At 33.0% G+C, this 19,574-nt stretch overlaps 1 protein-coding gene across 1 annotated transcript; it reads right to left on the minus strand.

Moving 5' to 3' along the window:
• Nucleotides 1-1,032: 1,032 nt before the first annotated feature.
• On the minus strand, nt 1,033-3,077 carry LOC107842356 (xyloglucan 6-xylosyltransferase 2). Its single transcript, XM_016686150.2, has one exon. It carries the CDS (start codon nt 2,633-2,635, stop codon nt 1,250-1,252), a length of 1,386 nt encoding a protein of 461 aa, XP_016541636.1. The 5' UTR covers nt 2,636-3,077; the 3' UTR covers nt 1,033-1,249.
• Nucleotides 3,078-19,574: the final 16,497 nt, after the last annotated feature.

Genomic DNA, 19,574 nt, shown 5'->3' on the forward strand with positions numbered 1-19,574 from the left:
CTTGTTCATATGGTTGTGGAGGTTCAACAATGGCAAACAGTGCTATTAAAAAGCGATAGAAGGTGAGAATATATATCTAGATCTTTATGATCTAGTAACCGGCAAAGAAAGCAACACACAGCTGACTGCTTTGATATATAAACTGGAGCCTCCATGTCAAAAGAAACCTTCAGGCTCGTGAACTAGAGAGCGCAAGCATGCTCACAACTAGTTTTGACAGTATGGTGTTAGCAGGGGACAAGTCTGATTCTTTAATATGGATGCAAGGAAAAATGGAATTTTCAGAGTTAACTCTAGCTAAGACTGGCGATCTAAAGCAGTGAAGTTAAGAAGGCAACAATGGTCCTAGAAGCTGTTATGGTTGGCTGCCTTTTGCGGGATAGCAATTAATGAAGCTTGCCTTACACATGAAAATCTCCGAAGGAGGGGAATACAGTTTCCAGTGTGTTATTATCTTTTGACACTCCATTTGTCTGCACAATTTATTTCTTTGGTGTAAAAGGAAACCAGTAGAGGAATAAGAGGATTTAATGGAATTCATAATTCCTTATGTACTTGAAGGCTGAAATCCATAACACTTTTGGTAAAAACATGATAGATGCCTACTTGGTCCTATTGACATCAATAAGATTTTACTATTGTATTAATTAACTTTTCTCCAAAAAAGGAAAAAGAAAAAGATTTTACTTTTCTATTTCACCAGGACCCCGCTGTAACATCCCTAGGCTGATGTTCAAGTTTTTAAGCATACTTTGGTCCTTCACTCTTCTTATAAGCACATTTCGGTTTAAAGTTCCAATGTGAGAGAAACTTAATGCAGAATTTGGCAGTATTAAAGTTGAGTAATTGACCAAGAAGGTTAATTGAAATGAACAATGTGCACTGTGCAGCAATAAGAATCCATCCGCAAGCGGCATAGAATACAAAATGAGAACAAGCAAAGTTTATAACCTCAAAGAAGGAAGAGTGCACCAAGCCATTGCCTCCAAATTCACAATGACAACTAAATATGGGCAAGGAGAACATATAATATGAATTAAACTATGCCTTCCATTGAAATTTATATGTAACTTAAAAAGATTATGTCACAAAACACTATGACAAATGAAGGAATACAATAACCAGTGCTCTAAGACAAGCATAAATAACAAGTACATCGTGGCACATATCGTGATCAAATGGTACAAAAATCTAAGGTAAAAAGGGCATTTCAATCTTGACCTTAATGCATTATCCCTCTCATACGCATTCAAGAAGATGATACCTTGACAGCTTTAAATGGAGGGTGAAGTAATCCGAGCTCATCATTCACTTCAAGTGGATTGATTGTTTCGTTCCGAGTCCTCTTCACTCTCCTACTACCAAGTGATGTATGAGCGAAACCATACATCTGCAGGATCTGGTTGTCACCAAAGTTGAATGCCCTATCCATTTGCTTCAAGCACCTCTCTACTGAATAATCCCCAAACTTTGCACAAGGCTTGCAACCCACAAAGTGAGTAACAAGTGGCCACCTATGGTCACCAAGACCAGGGTGGTAATTCTCAATCATCTCTTCATATCTATCTACCAGAATTCCCCAGTAACCGTGCAAGTAATAAGCATTCTCAAGATACACCTTATCACCCCATATCTCCCTCTGAGTTGCCAATATATATACCATTGCAGACTGATCATCAGCTTCAAAAACTGGCCTATCTTTAAGCTCCCGAGTAAGTAGCGCCCCGGCTTCATCCCTAATCTTACCCTTTGGTCCCATAGGTGCCAAAACATCAAGCAAATCCAAAGCCCATTGAGTATTCCTCAATAAGAAGCTACCAGTATTCAGACCAATCCAATTCTTCTGATCATAAACCATCTCATTCCATCCATGCATCACAAGATTAGCATCTTTATACCTCTCCCATGGCAACTCAAAAGCCATATCAGTAAACATAGCATCACTATCCATCCACCATAAAAACTCAACCTCAGGATGTGAAAGCAATAGCTTCCTAAGCAACGGCAGTTTTGCCCAAAATCCAGCCATTTCAGCATCAAGCAAAGCCATATTGTAAAAAATCTCAACCCCATGTAGCCTGCAATAATCAATCTTGTTCTTTATTGACTTCAACAAGTAATGATCACCCACTGGATTTTCACATGGCTTCGGTGATGAACCAGTAACCAACAAAACCCTTGGCTTATTTGTCCCTACAAAATTAGGAAAATTAGGATTTTTTTTCAACCAGTGTTGTCTTTGCTCATCCCAATCTGTTATTTTAGGACCAAGAGCATATGGTTGATTTGGATCTCTCTTAAACTCAGGCTCACCATCATCCTCATCAACTAAAATCTTCTTCAAATCAAAAGTAGCATAATTGTTACTATCTGATACACCACCGTCACTTGCAGTGTTTGTAGATACCTGTAGTGCTTCTTCAAGGACGCGTCTGGGTTCCACGCGCTTACGGTAATAGCTAAATGTATCACGAATTTCCTTCAAATCTTGACCAGGAGTACCAAATCTACCAGCACCCAAATTACCTCTAAGGACAATAACGGTAAGAAACAAACACAAGAATGTAAGCTTCCCATTCTTCACAATTCTCCTTACTTGCCATGCTCTCCTAGCACTCAGAAATCGATCTAGCATTTTTTCCTAAAATTGGAATAAAATTCAAATCAAAACAAGGAAAGATTTACACAAAAATGGCAAGTATTGATATTGGTATCATTGGGTATAGAAAAGGGAAAAGAGGAGAAATATGGGCAATTGGGGGTTGAATAATGGAGATTTAGAGAAAGATCTAATGGTGGGTTTATGAGGAAGAAAGTTGTCGGTGGAGAGTGATGGATGGAGGAAATTGCCTGAAGGTAGATGTGTCAAAATGGATTTTGAACATGAAAAATTAAGCAAACAAATACATACAACTTTCTGCTTCCGACAACTTTAAACACTAAATTTTTTTATTTTTTACTTTTAAAATATTGATTATGAAAATAAAAAAGATTATTTTAATTATTTAATAAATATAATTTTTTTATTAATTATTTACAGTCTGTTTGATACTACGCGTAGTAGGAAAGTAGTGCTATGCTGTTTTCATTTTTCATTTTTTATTTATTTTATTCTCTGGTTGGTTAACAGCAACTTCTATTAAAAAACAAAAATAATACTGTCTTCAACATATATAGCCTGTACAGGAGTAATACATTTTGGGTGTGTTTGGTGCGATTCAAGGGGAATGGAGAGATAGATAAGGATGTATCTCACTGTATTGAGGTAGGTTGAATGAAATGGAGGCTCGTTTCGGAAATTTTATGCAATAAGAAGGTGTCCCCAAGTTTAAAGGTAAATTATATAGAATTGTAGTCCGGCCTGCTATGTTGTATGCAGCGGAGTGTTGGTCGGTTAAAAATTCTCATGTCCAAAAGATGAAGGTGGCTGAAATGAGAATGTTGCGTTGGATGTGTGGTTTCACAAGAAGGAACAAGGTTAGGAATGAAATTATTCGGGAGAAGGTGGGAGTAGTATCAGTTGAGGATAAAATGTGTGAAGTGAGGATGAGATGGTTTGGCCATGTAATGAGGAGGGGTACTGATGCCCCGGTTCGTAGGTGTGAGAGGTTGGCCTTGGAAGGTTTCAAGCGAGGTAGGGGTAGATCGAAGAAATACTGGAGAGAAGTGATTAAACGTGACAAGGAGCAGTTACAGCTGACTGAGGACATGACCCTGAATAGGAAGATTTGGAGGAAAAACATTAGGACAGAGGGTTAAGGTGTGGTTGAGTTGTAGTCAGTAGGTAGGGGATTTGTGGTGTCCCGTGTTTTGGCAATGTACTTTTGTGGATATCGTATCTATGTTATTGTATCATGTTTTATGTTTTTGATATTTTGTTTACCGCCATACTGCCTTGTATCTTGCGCCGGGGGTTTATCGAAAACAACTTCCCTACCTTGTTAGGGGTAGTGGTATGGACTGCGTACACTTTACCCTCCCCAGACCCCACTAAGTGGGAATATACTGAGTTTGTTGTTATTGTTGTTGTTGTGTGTTTGGTACGAAGAAAAATATTTTTCAGAAAATGTTTTTCAATTTTCTTATATTTGGTTGGTTTATATGTTTTGGAAAAATATTTTTCTAATCTATTTATTTTTCTTAAATTTAAGGAAAATGATTTTCTTCAAAAAACTAAGGAAAACATTTTTCAAAACTCTCTTTCAACCTTATTTTAAAGTTGAAATGTTCATACAATTCTCAAAATCATCTAACCCGCCCTCCGCCCCCCAACACCCTATCACCCCGACACCGTCCCTACCCCACCCCACCCCTACCCCCATCCCACCCCCAAAATTCAATTGTTTTAAAAAATGTTTCAAATTTTTTTCTTAGTCCATTCCCTATCTCCACCTTACCCCTACCCCTACCAGCCTCCCTCCAAAAACAATATCTACATTTTATTAAAAAATTCCAACTTTTTTCCTATCCCCGAACCCCTAACCCCCCTTACCAGCCCCCTCTCCCATCCCTTCCCCCTCCCCAACCTAAAAAAAAAAAAGAATTATTTTTAAAAAGTTTTCAATTTTTTCTTCCCCCTTCCCCCTCACTCTCCTACCCTGACCCCCCCTCCTCCCTCCACCCTACTAATTTTTTAATTTTTTTCTTAACAAGAAAAATTCAAAACTTTTTCTGACCCCACCCCTACTACTTATTCTAACACCCCCACTTACCTGCCAACCAACCCTCCTTCCAAAAAAAAAAAAATTTAATTTTCTTAATTTATTTTTTAGAAAAAGATTCTAAAATATATTTTTACGCTTTAGCTAAACACTACAATATATTTATTTTGAAAAATATTTTTTCATTCACCAACCAAATACTAGAAAATATTTTTCGAAAAATATTTTTCATCCACCAACCAAACATAAGAAAACAAATAAGAAATCAACTTGTTTTCCATGAAAAACATTTTTTAAAACATTTTTTAGAAAAATATTTTCTATGAAAAAATATTTTTCTTCATACCAAACACACCCTTTGTCTTTCTAAGATTTTGACATGTTGATTGAAGGACCCATTAAGTAATTTTTAGAGGAAAAAAAAAATTATTTTTAGGTTCTTCCTCATTACATTTTTTAGAGGAAAAAAAAAAAGTTTTTAGGTTCTTCCACATTACATTATTTTATTTTACATTAAAAATTTTGCAACCACAATTTTGTAAAAAAACATAGTCCACTTATTTTTCAAAAAGAGATGAAAAACACGCTCAATATCATTTGATAAAATAGTTGACCAGCTTTATATCGTCTTTGTACTCGAGAGTCGATCTCTATTTAGCCCGAGGTAATCTTTGCATACTTTATTAGTGGTTGATCAAATTTTATAGATTCATTCTGAAAAGATAAGAATTTTTGATATGGGTGAGACAATATCAACCTCATCCATTATGGTTATCTCATATTCTCCTTTTTCTTTTCATATTATTTTGCTTATTATATCTGTGGAAGATATTCAGAGTTGGTTTGCGATCTACTTACATAGGTTTTTAGTTAGCATTTAGCCATAAATACTGAAAGTAGATTTTAAAACTTCATCTTAAATATCTGTTTGATTATGAAATTTGATTAAATTTTAAAAATATAATTTTTGAATATATATTTTCAAATTCTTCAAAAATAGCTCACGCCAATTTAATTCTTATGACTAGTACTCACAAACCTTCAAAAAAATTGAAGTAAAATACATTTATAGAGTACTAAACTTCTAATTCCAAAATCACAAAATCTCATACTGTTACTCATTGCATAACTAATGTCAATACTCATTACCCAAAATGAAAAAAGCTAACACTAAATACGCGTTTACCATAAATTTTAATGACGAAATACGGTACTTCTTACAATTTCTAAATATGGAATTAGTATTCTTTTACGTTACTATATGTAGTTACTTATAAGTTTGATAAAACAAAGAGGTTTAATTAAAAACTTAATACACAACTAGTCTTTTATATTTATCAGGATACTTTCTTAAATATTTGAACTAAGTATTATTTCAAGTTAACACTTCAATTTCTAATAATAATTTAAAGGTATATTTTTCTCTTAAACAATTTTTTTTTTTTTTGTGTGTTTTTGTTCAACAATTGTAGTTAATAACATAAAATACATTATTTTTTTAATTACAAATTGCACCTTAATAAATCGTAAGATTTCAACATTTTCAACTTAAACATTTTGATTTTTTTTGTGTGTGTTTTCGTTCAATAATTGTAGTTAAGTTAATCACATAAAATACATTATTTTTTTAATAACATGTTTCACCTTAATAAATCGTAAAATCTCAACATTTTTTACTTGAGGTTATTCATATAATCTAATAGCCGAAATGAAACACAATAACAAAAGTTTTTCTGATCGAAAGCGTGTAATTGAAACACATTTTTAAAAGTTGAGGCATTCAAATTAAAACATGACTTAGTTCAAATATCTAAATAAAATATCCTATCAAATTTAAAAAGATGACTATGTAAAAAATTTAAAACAATTTGATGCACTATAATTTCTATTATGTGTAAAATTTGAAAAATAATGAAACCATAAAAATATATTATATGTAATTTGACCCAATATTTTTCTAGAAAATTATTTATAATATCTGAATATTTGACCACTTAATTACATGATTATAACTCTATGAATTAGAGAATACCACAGCCTTATCAAATGTTACAAGGCCATGAATTAGGGAGACTCACAAGTCACATGGATTGGGGTAATCAGATCTACGCCGGCTGTTATTGAACACATAACACATGCATCACAGCCTTGCCCATGTCAATGTGACATTAGTTGCGTACTATAGTCCCTCCAATTGGAATATTCCAATAAAGAATTCGTGCCACTATTAGAATCTTTAAATTAATTTAAAAAATAAAGAAATTAAAATGCACGGAGAAAAGGTTTTTTAGTCTCTAACAAAATGAATTTTATAATTTTTATTTTTACATATAAAAATCTCGAAAGGTCATTTTCGTTTGTTCAAATTGTAAAAGGTAAAATCATTTTGTAGCTGATTTTGGAGGCAAATCATGCTAATAATTAAATCAATGTATAAATAATACCATATTTTGTAATTGATTAGTACGTAAATTAATCATATATAAAATTAATGCAATGTTTATTTGAAATTTAAAAACCAACATTACTAATTCAACTATAACTAATGAGTAAATCAAATTTTTTGAAAAGTCAATCAAACTTTTTGTATGATTTTTAAATATCTTTAGTCAATTATTGTGATTTCTAATATTTTATCTAATTTTCAGATAATATATGTTGCTCGTCGTTTTAATCTATGTGACATTGATGAAATTTGGAGAATAAACTATAACAACAACAACAACATACCCAGTATATTTCCACATAGTGGTGTCTGGGGAGGGTAGAGTGTACGCAATCCATACCACTACCTCTAAAGAGATAGAGAGGCTGTTTCCGATAGACACCCATTATAGTGAATTCCTCTGCCTCTGCCCGAGGTATTCTTTTGCTTGTTGGAGAATAAACTAAATCTTTAATATATTTTTTAGAATTTTGTATGATTTTTAAATATTTTAAGTTGTTAATTATTGTCATTTATAATACTTTTATATAATTTTCAAATAATTTATGTTACTCTCTCTGCCTCAATTTATGTGATATTGATGGAACTTGAAGAGTCAACCAAAGGCTTTTTTTTTTTTTTCCATATTTTGAGTTGTTAATTATTGTGATTTAGAGTACTTTCTACGTAATTTTTAAATAATATATATTACTCCATTTGTCCTAACATAGTATTTAGAGAATCAATCAAATTTTTTATATATCGTTAAATATTTTAAAATGTTAATTATTGTGATTTATGATATTTTTTATGTCATTTTAAAATAATACATGTTACTTTTACTGTCCCAATTTATGTGCTACTAATAAAATTTAGAAAGTCAACCAAATTTTCTATATGTCTTTTAAATATTTTAAGTCACTAATTATTATAACTTAAATAAATTAAAAGAAATGAAACAAAAAAATTAAAATGTAGAAAATAAAAAATTATACTCCCTCCATTTCATAATAAATGAATTGTTGAATTTTGGCACACAGATTAAGAAAAAAAATTAAAGACATAAATTTAACACAATTTTTCATTTTTACCCTAAAAAAAAGAAAAAGTTGACCTTCTAATACCTTTTCAAAAGTGAATTGATTATCAAATCATAAGGGTAAATTTAAAAAAAAAATTCAATGATTCACTTATTTTGAAACATCAATAAATACCTCAACAATTCACTTATTTCGAAATGGAGAGAGTATTAAAGAAGCGGAAACAATCATAATTTTTAAGATTAATAATAAGGGGGATCCACAACATAACAATTCTTTTTGTTAGGTTCGAAATCGAGAGGACGTCATGCGGAAGCTTGTAGTTTGCAAACTATTTGAGACGATAAATAAGATGACAAGAAAAACATACTCAAACATAAAATTATTAATATGATTTGGCCAATTGGCCTACATATTAAAAATCTAAATTAAAAAAAAAACATAAAACTAATGAGAGATAAAATCTCCCCATAAACTAGATTCTTTAAAAGACTACATTGAGGATACTATTGTGTTATTACTTGAGAAGAGAATTGTTCTATTTATAGAGTTACAAAACCCTTCTTCTAAGAAAGAATAAACCTAATAGAAATCTAATAGGAAAGAGATCTTTTCCTACTAGGAAACCTTTTCTATTAAGAAATCCTTTACGAAATAAAACACAATTATGGTAGAATCCAGTAAGGTAAGAAATTCAGGATAAATCCTAACAAATCTTTCCTTGGCCTGAATTTTTTGGCAAAATTGTTCATCATCTTTTTCTTTGTGTAATCTTCATAACTGGTACTTGTCATGGTTAAAAATAAAGTTTAAAATATTATTGGTTTAAAATGGTTTAAAAAATAACTTATTTTTATTTTTAAAGATACAGTAGCAGGAATGTTGAAAATATACTTTAAGCTCCTTCTCCACATGTAGCTAGACAAAAATCTCCATTATCACCAAATTGTTGCTGCTTGATTTTGAAATCGCTTTGAACCTGTTTAATCTCGTCTCACCATACCATTGGACTTTTGAACCATAAGCTTTGATACCACTTGTTATGTTCGAAATCGAGAGGGCGTTATGCGGAAATTTGTAGTTTGCAAACTATTTGAGACGATTAATAAGATGACAAGAAAAACATACTAAAACATAAAATTATTGATATGATTCATCCAATTGGCCTACATATTAAAAACTTGAATTAAAAAAAACATAAACCTAATGAAAGATAAAATCTCCTCATAAACTAGACTCTTTAAAAGACTACATTGTGGATACTATTGTGTTATTACTTGAGAAGAGAATTGTTCTATTTATAGAGTTACAAAATCCTTCTTCTAAGAAAGAATAAACATAATAGAAATCTAATAGGAAAGAGATCTTTTCCTACTAGGAAATCGTTTCTACTAAAAAATCCTTTACGAAGTAAAACACAATTATAGTAGAATCCAAGTAAGGTGAGAAATTCAGGACAAATCCTACCACTTTTAACCCACAAATAGCTAACTTAAAATTAATAGAATTATCAAACTAATAAGCTACGCATACGTAATGACCTTGTGTGTGTTTGAGAAACTTTCATTGCTCTTCTATATAATAAAAAATCATGTGAAATAAATAGTATTTAATACGCACATAACATAATATGTAAATTGTCTCTAAACTAATCTATATTTGTTATGAATGTATTTATATTATAGTGAATGTCTATTAAGAATATAGATAAGATTTATCAAGACCTATTTGATATCTATTAGGATATGATGTATCTATCTTTTAGAGAGAAATTGGGAGTATTTCTCCTATAAATAGAGGGGTTTGTTCATTGTATCCTCCATCTTATGTCTCTCAAAAAAATAAAGAGTCTTCCTTCTTCTCTCTATTTATTCTTGTTCTTGCTTTATATTTTCTTGTTCTTGCTTTTATATTTCATAACGAGTTATCACCACGAGTCACCAATAAACTGAGTATGGACAGGAAACCGTAGTGCTCCTTATATGTGATGCGACGGATAAAGTACATATGGCAAGAGCAAGGTTAATGGCACAAAACACCATGTTGCACAGAAATTTACATTCAAGGATGATGAGATAAGTAATAAATTTTTTTATATATGTTGTTTGAAATAATAATAAGAATTACCTTTTAACATTTAACATCTTGTGGGTTAATATTATAAATTAGAAGTGAAGCTACAGACATATATGTTTTGTTTGTCATAACGTATTCGTAAAATAAATAATCTCACATTAACAATACATAATCTTCAATAATCTAAATTAAGGTATGAATTTCATGTTCTTTATATTATATAAATATCACAAAGATCAAATTTATTTATTTCTAAAATAATCACAAAGTAGTGATATTGAATAGGCTCACTTTGAATACGGTTATACTTTATCTATATATTATGTTATTGATTAAGGGTAAGACGATAAATTTAAGTTCTGTTGCATCAAAAAGATAAGACATTGGGTTAAAGCCTAATGCACCATGATGATAAGATATTGGGTTCAAGTCCTATTGATTTATGCCTAAGACGTCTTTAAATGGATAAGACGGTGAGTTTGAATCTCAATGCACTATATTGATGATATTCTGATGGTTAAGGCAAAATAACATATATTTGGTAAAATTTCATGCCCCAAGTATGCTCCATTCCATAAAGTGAATGTGGTAGTAATATATGATAAGTCTGAAAGATGATAATTTGCTTCATTCTTGAAGTGAATGTGATAGCTATATATGATATACTTTGAAAAATATGTATGCCTCGATGTTCTCCTGAAGTAGAAATATCACAAAAGAGGTTATAAGCTATCAAAATTTGATAGGCTTAAGGCACGTTATATTTCATTCCCGGGGAATGAGAAGCTTATTAATGTAAACATGCACTTGATTGTAATGGAATCACAACACACCTCCGAAAGAGGCAGAATAATTGAGAATGAGCTATTTTGAAATCTATTTCTAAAGTAGTAAATCTAAAATTTATACATGTAATAGTAAATCTGAGATTTACCAAAGAAAAAAATACATACCATGGTAAACTTGTGTTTACTACTATAAATGAGTTCATAAGATGATATGAACGATTGTGACATCTCGAAGATGTGCATATTGAGTATTAGACATATATAGAAGAATTGGAAGATTCTTCAAGAATTTTTTACGTCACTTGTTCTCATGACAAGATGGTTGGACCAACTAATATTGGGATTGGATCCCTTAAAATCAGAAAAGTATAAAAGGTGAATAAGGGTCCATTCACCTGTTATATGAGCTATTAAGATGCATCTAAATAAGATGCTCACGTGTACATTTATTGTCAACCTGCAGCTTGATATTTATAAAGTTTTTTGCTCAATAAAACTGAGTTAAGAGCATAATTTTCAGATTATGTAATCAAGGCAATTCATCTTGATAATGATGATTTGGTATTGAATGTCTTTAATAAATAGCTAAACCATTGCTAATGAGAACAAAGCTTCATGTATTGGTCTAAAATATGATATGTTATATACAATGATAAATAACTAAACCATTGCTAATGAGAACAAAGCTTCATGAGTTAGTTTGAAATATGATATGTTGCATACAATAGCACTTGTATGCATTAAACCAATAAATTATGATTATTTTTTTCCTCTCAATTAGTTTAAGATCAGGAACCAACTACAACAACAACAAACCCAGTGTATTCCCACCTGGTGGGGTCGGGGGGGGGGGGGGTAGGATGTACGCAGTCCATACCTCTACCTCTGAAGAAGTAGAAAGGCTGTTTTCGATAGACCCCCGGCTTAGGAACCAACTATTCCATCTAATAGTTGATGTGCGGTATACGATTGATGAATATACCATGATGCATAAAGATGAATTCCTCAAAGAAAATGGAGGATGTAAGTTAGTTTTCCGAATATAAGGGGGAGATTATAAGCATCTATGAAATATGTTAGGAATTATCATCAAATCCTCATTCAAAAGATAAGTTAAGTCAAATGCCAAAAATATCTCATATTTAAGCTGCAAGTTCTCCTATTTTGTGTCCCTAAAGGAAAAAGTCTATGCATGCATGAAACGTGGTAGACCAACCGGTTCCAAATGAAATAATCCTTGAAAAGGATAAGGAGCAAATAATCATAATAAGAAGGCAACGTTCTCTTTTGAAGAGCATACAACATAACACTTCATGAAACCTTATGAGAGGTTCAGGTACCTGAAAATAATAAAATGATAAGATCTCAAAATGTTATGTCGCATTGTGCACCGATACAAAATGATATATCATTAACGATAACTTTGATACAACATGATGCAATATTGTAAAAGATTATGAGAATCTGATTCTACATTTATTTAAGCATGCTGACGTAGAAATATTTATCAAGTGACATGAAAGGATACATCTTGCTAAGTATAACACTTATTTGATTTGCAGTCCAGACACTTGCAGATGTCACATAATTGATATTGTCACTTGATAAAAATCCATATGAATATCCCTAAAGGATTTAAAATACCTGAAGCATATAAAGTTTTTGGAAAACTTGATTATTATCCTTATAAGGGATAAATTGATAATATGAATATTGTTGAAACTCTTGGAGAGTTTTTCAAAGTAATAGATTATTTGCTGACATGAGAAAGATACAGAATTGAATTGGTTACGAAGTACCATATCTTAGTGCAATTGGTGCACTCATGTGTCTTGCAAATACTACAAGACCTGATGCAACCCTTTTCGGTTTATTTGTTAGCAAGGTATAATTCTGCTCCTACTAGGAGACATCGAAGTGAGATCAAACACATATTATGTTATCTAAAAGGGACTACCGATATGGGCTTATTTTTGTTGTTCTGATCTTATTAGTTATGTTGATGCTGGATACTTATCTGATCTGTATAAAGCTATCAAATAGGCTATGTGTTCATATGTGGGTGTACTGCCATATCTTGGAGATATACAAAGCAGTCTATCTAACCACTTCATCAAACCATGCTGAGATAGTATTTATTCATGAAGCAAGCCGAGAATGTATGTGGTTGCAATCCATGATACATCTCATTTGAGAAAAATGTGGTTTGAAATGTGACAAAGTACTCATAATTTTATATGAAGGTAATTCACCATGCATAACACAACTTAAAGAAGGATTCATAAAAAGGGATAGAATGACGCACATTTCGCTAAAGCTTTTCTAAACACATGAGCTACAAAAATGATGGAGATATTAATGTGCAATAGACATGTTCAAGTGGAAATGTCGCTGATTTATTCACCAAGTCTCTTCCAACTGCAACTTTCAAGAAGATGGTGTACAAAATCTGGATGCAAAGGTTCATTGATGTTCTCGTCAGGGTGAGCAATTATGCGTTGCACTCTTTTTCCCTTTCAAGGTTTTGTTCCACTGAGTTTTTCTTGTAAGTTTTTTAATGAGGCGGCCTGTATGTGTATTATTAGAGATGTGTACTCTTTTTCCTTCACTAGATTTTTTTTCACTGGGTCTTTTCTAGTAAAGTTTTAATGAGGCACATTATCTATCAATTAGCCATTCAAGGGGAGTGTTATGAATGTATTACATTATAGTGAATGTCTATCAATAATATAAATAAGATTTATCAAGACGTATTTGATATCTATTAGGATATGAAGTATCTATCTTTTAGAAGAAATTAGGAGTATTTTCCCCTACAAATAAAGGAATTTTGTTTATTGTATCCTTAAACTTATGTTCTCTCAAAGAAATAAAGAGTCTCCTCTCTTTTCTCTATTTATTCTTGTTCTTGCTTTATATTTTGTTGTTCTTGCTTTTATATTTCATAACAATATTATTAATATTTGCATAGCTATTATTAGGACTTACATGTATTTCCACCATCTAAAACTAATTGACACTTGAAGGTCTCTTTTATCTGTTTTTCTTCCCACTTTTATTGGTTAGTCAAAGTGGGCTCCGCTATTTGATATATTTTTTAAAATAGGGGGAATGTATATTGTATTCTATCTGTTTACTTTATTTATTTAATTTAAATTTAGCATAAGCAATAAAAATTTTAAAAAATAAATCTTATTAATTTACAAAATATATTAAATATTATTTTATTTTATTATTTTAAATATGTCATGTGTAAAATTATACTAACAATCATAAAAAGAATATTTTCAAAGTTTCCTAAAAACAAATTTAAGATAATAAACTTAAATGAATAAAGTAATTATTAAAGCAATTTTTGAAAGTTTAGATTGAACTGATATTCGATCGATGATTATTTTTAGTGATACTTTTAATATTAAATTATACATAAGGGGGAGGACTCGAGAGTCCTAATGAAACTGAAATAAAGAGTACTAAACTCTATCTATGATAACTATATTTCCAAATTCAAAATTAGTCCATCCTTATCTAGGATTACTAGATATCATAACATTCCCCCTCAAGCGAAACTGTGATGGTGTAACAATGACTTGTCTCAAAGGAACAAAATTCGTCGAGCTAACAGACTTTTAGTTAAAGTGTTGGCTACTTAATTTCTTGAGCTTATATAACAGACGTCCAAATCCTTAGAAGAAACCTTCTCTCGGACAAAAGAAAAATCCAATCAATGTGTTTTGTACGAGCATGAAAGATGGGATTAGCAGTAAGATAAGTAGCAGATAAGTTGTTAAATCGGATCTTAAAAGGTTTAAGCAAAGAAATATGTAATTCTTGAACAAGATATTGTAACCATATGATCCAATTGTAGCAGCAGCTAGGCCTCGATATTCTAATTCAATACTAGATCGTGCAACATATCGTTGCTTCTTAGAACATCAAGATACCAGATTAGGCCCTAGGAAAATGTAATAACCAAGAGTGCATCATCGATCATCTAAAAAACGGTAACACCCCGAGAGTACACCCTAGGTGTCACACGGTGCTTACAGTTCTGAAGGACCACAAGCTAACCCATGAGCTGGTACCTGCTGTGAGCACTGAATAACACAATCATAAATATGGAAGAATAACTAATATGCCATAAGATTTTAATAACTGAAACAAATATTGAATTATGAATACGAAGAAATAACTATCTGAGTCTGAATAAATACTGAAATCTGAGATAAACTGAATAACTAACTGTCATGTCAACTGAAGTCTGAATACTGAATAACTGACTGTATTATGTGAAAGCCTCTAAACTGAATAGCTGTGAGTTGATGGGACAGGCCCCAACTAACTCCAACTAACTACTAGATTGAAAGCATGAAATAAAGTAATCCATCCTCAAAATATAAGGACTCATCACTACTATTGCTAAGAGTCTGGGAAATCTAAGCGCGATCCAAGAACTAGGCGTCAGAACCTATGATATAATGCATCATAGAGCAAAAGAAAGATATGCGATCAGTACTTAGAATGTACTGGTATGCTAAATGAGGTAGGCTGACATACATGGTTTCATAAAACAGGAATAATAATTATCTGAATATACATGTAAAAAATGGGATACTGAATAGAGAGCATGAAATCTGTAGATACTGGAAATATGTGAAATTTTTAAATACTGAAGGTACGTAAAATCTGTAGATACTGGGGATCCATGACCAAGCATATAACATAAACTTAATAGAAGTCTGTAAACAGAAATACTGAAATAACTGATATCTGCATGCCTTGGTCAAAAAACACTGAGACTGGACTACTGATCTGATTATTAGACTGAGACTGTGGGAGCTATCATCTAACCGACATTCCCCAATCTGAGCTAATTGGGGTCCAACCTGTAACCCCAATTAGAAGGGTGTCAATACCGTGCCACGGGTACTAATGCTGACTGTGTGGATCTACTATACTGATATACTGTCTCGAAGGACTAAGCGTGTTAAGTCTGAACTGACGGGTGACCCCTGCGAGATAGTCAAGCCTACACTGACGGATGACTTCTCATATCCTATGCTAGCTACATAGTTCTGGAGTTTAGGGATTGCTACTAGTAAGTCTGCCTATCTGGCGGGGAAGTCTCCATCCCTACACTCGCTCGATGCTAAGTCCTACTCCCAACTTAATGACACTGAGTTACTGACTATTCTGAGTTTAACCGACTGATCTAATAATGCTCATGATAAGTATTCTAAAGTTATTATGAAGATACTGAGACGAGACTAAATAAGCAGATATGGTTTTCGGGTATTCAATACCCCCAGGACTCAAAAGCAATAATAGTAACATGATACTTAAGCTTAGAGGACATAGCATGAAGGCTTTTATCAAACATGTATTCTTGTAGGCATTTTATCAAACACTTGTAGTTCATAGTTTGGTCAAAATCATAGGAATGTTAGGGAACTTGTAGTAATAGCATGAATTCGACATGAATAGTACTAAATCATGATGAATTCAATGAATGATAATATTAAAAGATGAAGAATTAAATAACAACAATAATTTCATCTATACATGGTGTAAAATCATAGTTCATGGAGATTCATGGGTGAAATCATAATTTAAAATCAAAATAACTTGAAGAGATCACAATTTTGTAATTTAAATTGGATACTTGGACTCCGTGGGTGAAAGGAACCCAAGGATGGACATTTAACATACCTGGATTAATGAATTTGAGAGGATTGATGGTGAGTTCTTGAGATTTGGCCTTGAGTTTGAGAGCTAGGGTTTTTGTGCTCTTAAAGAGAATGGATCACCTTTTGAGTAATTTGAGAATAATGGGCATATGATGCCCTATTAGGCTTTAATTTCATGTTAAGGACGAGTTTAGGGCTTCGAATAATGATCAAACAACCCCTTAGAAATTAAAAATGCGGAACTGGAAATCTGAAAATCCCGATTTAAGGCCCTGGCGCGACGCGCCAGGATCATGGAGCCTCATTGGAAATTGACTACTAGGACCTGGAAGCTTGGCACAACGCAGAGATATCGTGGTAAGCCTTTGGAATGCCATTTTGGCCACCTCTGCGATGCGCTATTATCGCAGAGGCTCACTGAAAATTGCCAAATGTGAACGGTGTCCTTGGTGTGATGTGCCAATATCACGATCCCTTACTGGAAATTAACAATTGCCTTTTATACTAGCACCGCGATGCGTTATTGACCAAAATGATGGTGTTTAACAACTAAAACTTAAAAATTCCATAACTTCTTCCCCGATTATCATATTTGGGCGAATTTTACATCGTTGGAAAGCTAATTGAATTTTCTACGCAATTGTAGGCTCTAAACTAAAAAATAATGGGTATTTCAAAAATTTTATATATGAATGCTCATGTATTAGGACTTAAATCATGCTAAGGAAATATGAGGTATTACAATATCTCCCTCTTGGGATCATTCATCCTCAAATGACACTGGTTAAGCTATGGACTGAGCTTACACACTGAACTTGCATATCTGATGCAAGGAATAGATGACTGAACTTATTTGTAAATGCATGACTGACATGAACATGATGTGTAACTGAAACGAAGTATGATAGAGAGAAATCTTAAGAAGATTAGTACCTTAAACCAAATATGAATTCGTAGAGAAAAGATGAGGGTACTTGGTCCGCATATCTGCTTCTGCTTTCCAAGTGGCTCCCTTAACGGACCAATTCCACCAAAGAACTTTGACTAGGGGAACTTCTTTATTTCTTAGTCTACGAACTTGTTGATCAAGAATTTCAACTAGAACTTCTTTATAGGAAAGACTGTTCTGAACATCTACGCTTTCTAGGGGAACAACTATAGCTGGATCACCAATACACTTCTTCAACAATGAGACATGGAATACTGGGTGTACTAAAGCTAGATCTGAAGGCAACTCAAGCTCGTAAGCTACCTTTCCAAAATAACTGAGAATTCTGAAAGGATGACATAGCAGGGATTGAGTTTCCTTTACTTGCCGAACTTCTTTAGCCCCTTCACGAGAGACATTTTAAAGTACACAAAATTGCCGATCTCAGACTCGAGATCCTTTTTTATCATATTTGTATATGACTTCTATCGTCTCTGGGCTGCTATAAGCCTTTCTCTGATCAACTAAACCTTCTCTAAGGCATCAAACACCAAGTAAGGCCCTACTACTGCGACCTCACCCACTTCAAACTAACCAATAGGAGATCTATATCTCCTACCATAAAGAGCCTTAAATGGAGCCATCTGGATACTGGAATGATAGCTGTTATTATATGCAAATTCAATCAAGGAAAGTGGTCATCCCAACTACCTTTAAAATCAACTACATATGCTCTCAGCATATATTCAAGAGTTTGAATGGTCTTTTCTGCTTGACCATCTATCTGAGGGTAGAAGGCTGTACTGAGATAGACTTGGGTACCAAGACCCTTTTAGAATGATTTCTGGAAGTGAGAAGTAAACTGGGTACCTCTATCTGAGATGATAGATAAGGGAATACCATACAACTTAACCAACTCTTTGAGATAGAGTTTGGCATAGTCCTCAGCTGAATAAGAGGTATGGACTGGCAAGAAATGAGCTAATTTGGTCATCTAGTCTATGATGACCCAAATAGAATTATGATGATAACGAGTATAGGAAAACCCGTCATAAAGTCCATGTTCACTTCTTCCCATTTCCATGTAGGAATGTTGAACTCCTGCATGGACCCACTAGGCTTCTGGAGCTCAATCTTAACCTACTGGCACGTAGAGCACTTAGCTACGAACTCTGCAATATCCTTCTTAATCCCACTCCACCAATAAATCTCCCATAAATCACGGTACATCTTAGTAGCCCCTGGATGAATAGAGTAGCACGCAACATGCTCTTCTACATGAATTTTTTGCCTTAAGTCATCTATACTAGGCACACATAACTGACCCTGACAAAGCAGAACATCATATCCCCCTTGAGAGGAAACCTCCACTTTCTGATCTCTGACTAATTTTTTCAACTTTACCAGACTGGGATCTCTATCCTGCTTTTCCTTCACTTTGAGAACTAGAGAAGATTTTGAACTACTTTGCACCCATATACTACCTTCTATTGAATCGACTTGGCGGATACCTAGTCGGATAGGTTGATGAACTTCCTGAGCTAATTTCTTCTTACCATTCTCAACATGAGCAACACTACCCATAGACAATCTACTAAGAGCATCTGCCACTACATTGGCCTTTCCCGGATGATACAAAACACTCATGTCATAAGTTTTCAATAGCTCTAACTACCTCCTCTAGAGTAAATTAAGTATTTTTAGGAGAACACACACTGCAAGATTTTGTGATTTATGAACACATCAACATTCACCCCATATAAGTAATGCCTCCAAATCTTTAAGGAAAATACTAGAGTTGCTAGCTCAAGATCATAAGTTGGATAATTCTTCTCATGGGGCTTAAGATGCCTAGAGGCATAGGCTATGAACTTTCCTCTCTGCATCAGAACACAACCCAAACCTACTCTGGATGTATCACAGTACATAACAAACCCATCTGAACCATCTGGCAAGGTAACAACTGGGG

The sequence above is a fragment of the Capsicum annuum genome, chromosome 1 (assembly GCF_002878395.1).
Source record: "Capsicum annuum cultivar UCD-10X-F1 chromosome 1, UCD10Xv1.1, whole genome shotgun sequence".
Taxonomy (NCBI): domain Eukaryota; kingdom Viridiplantae; phylum Streptophyta; class Magnoliopsida; order Solanales; family Solanaceae; genus Capsicum; species Capsicum annuum.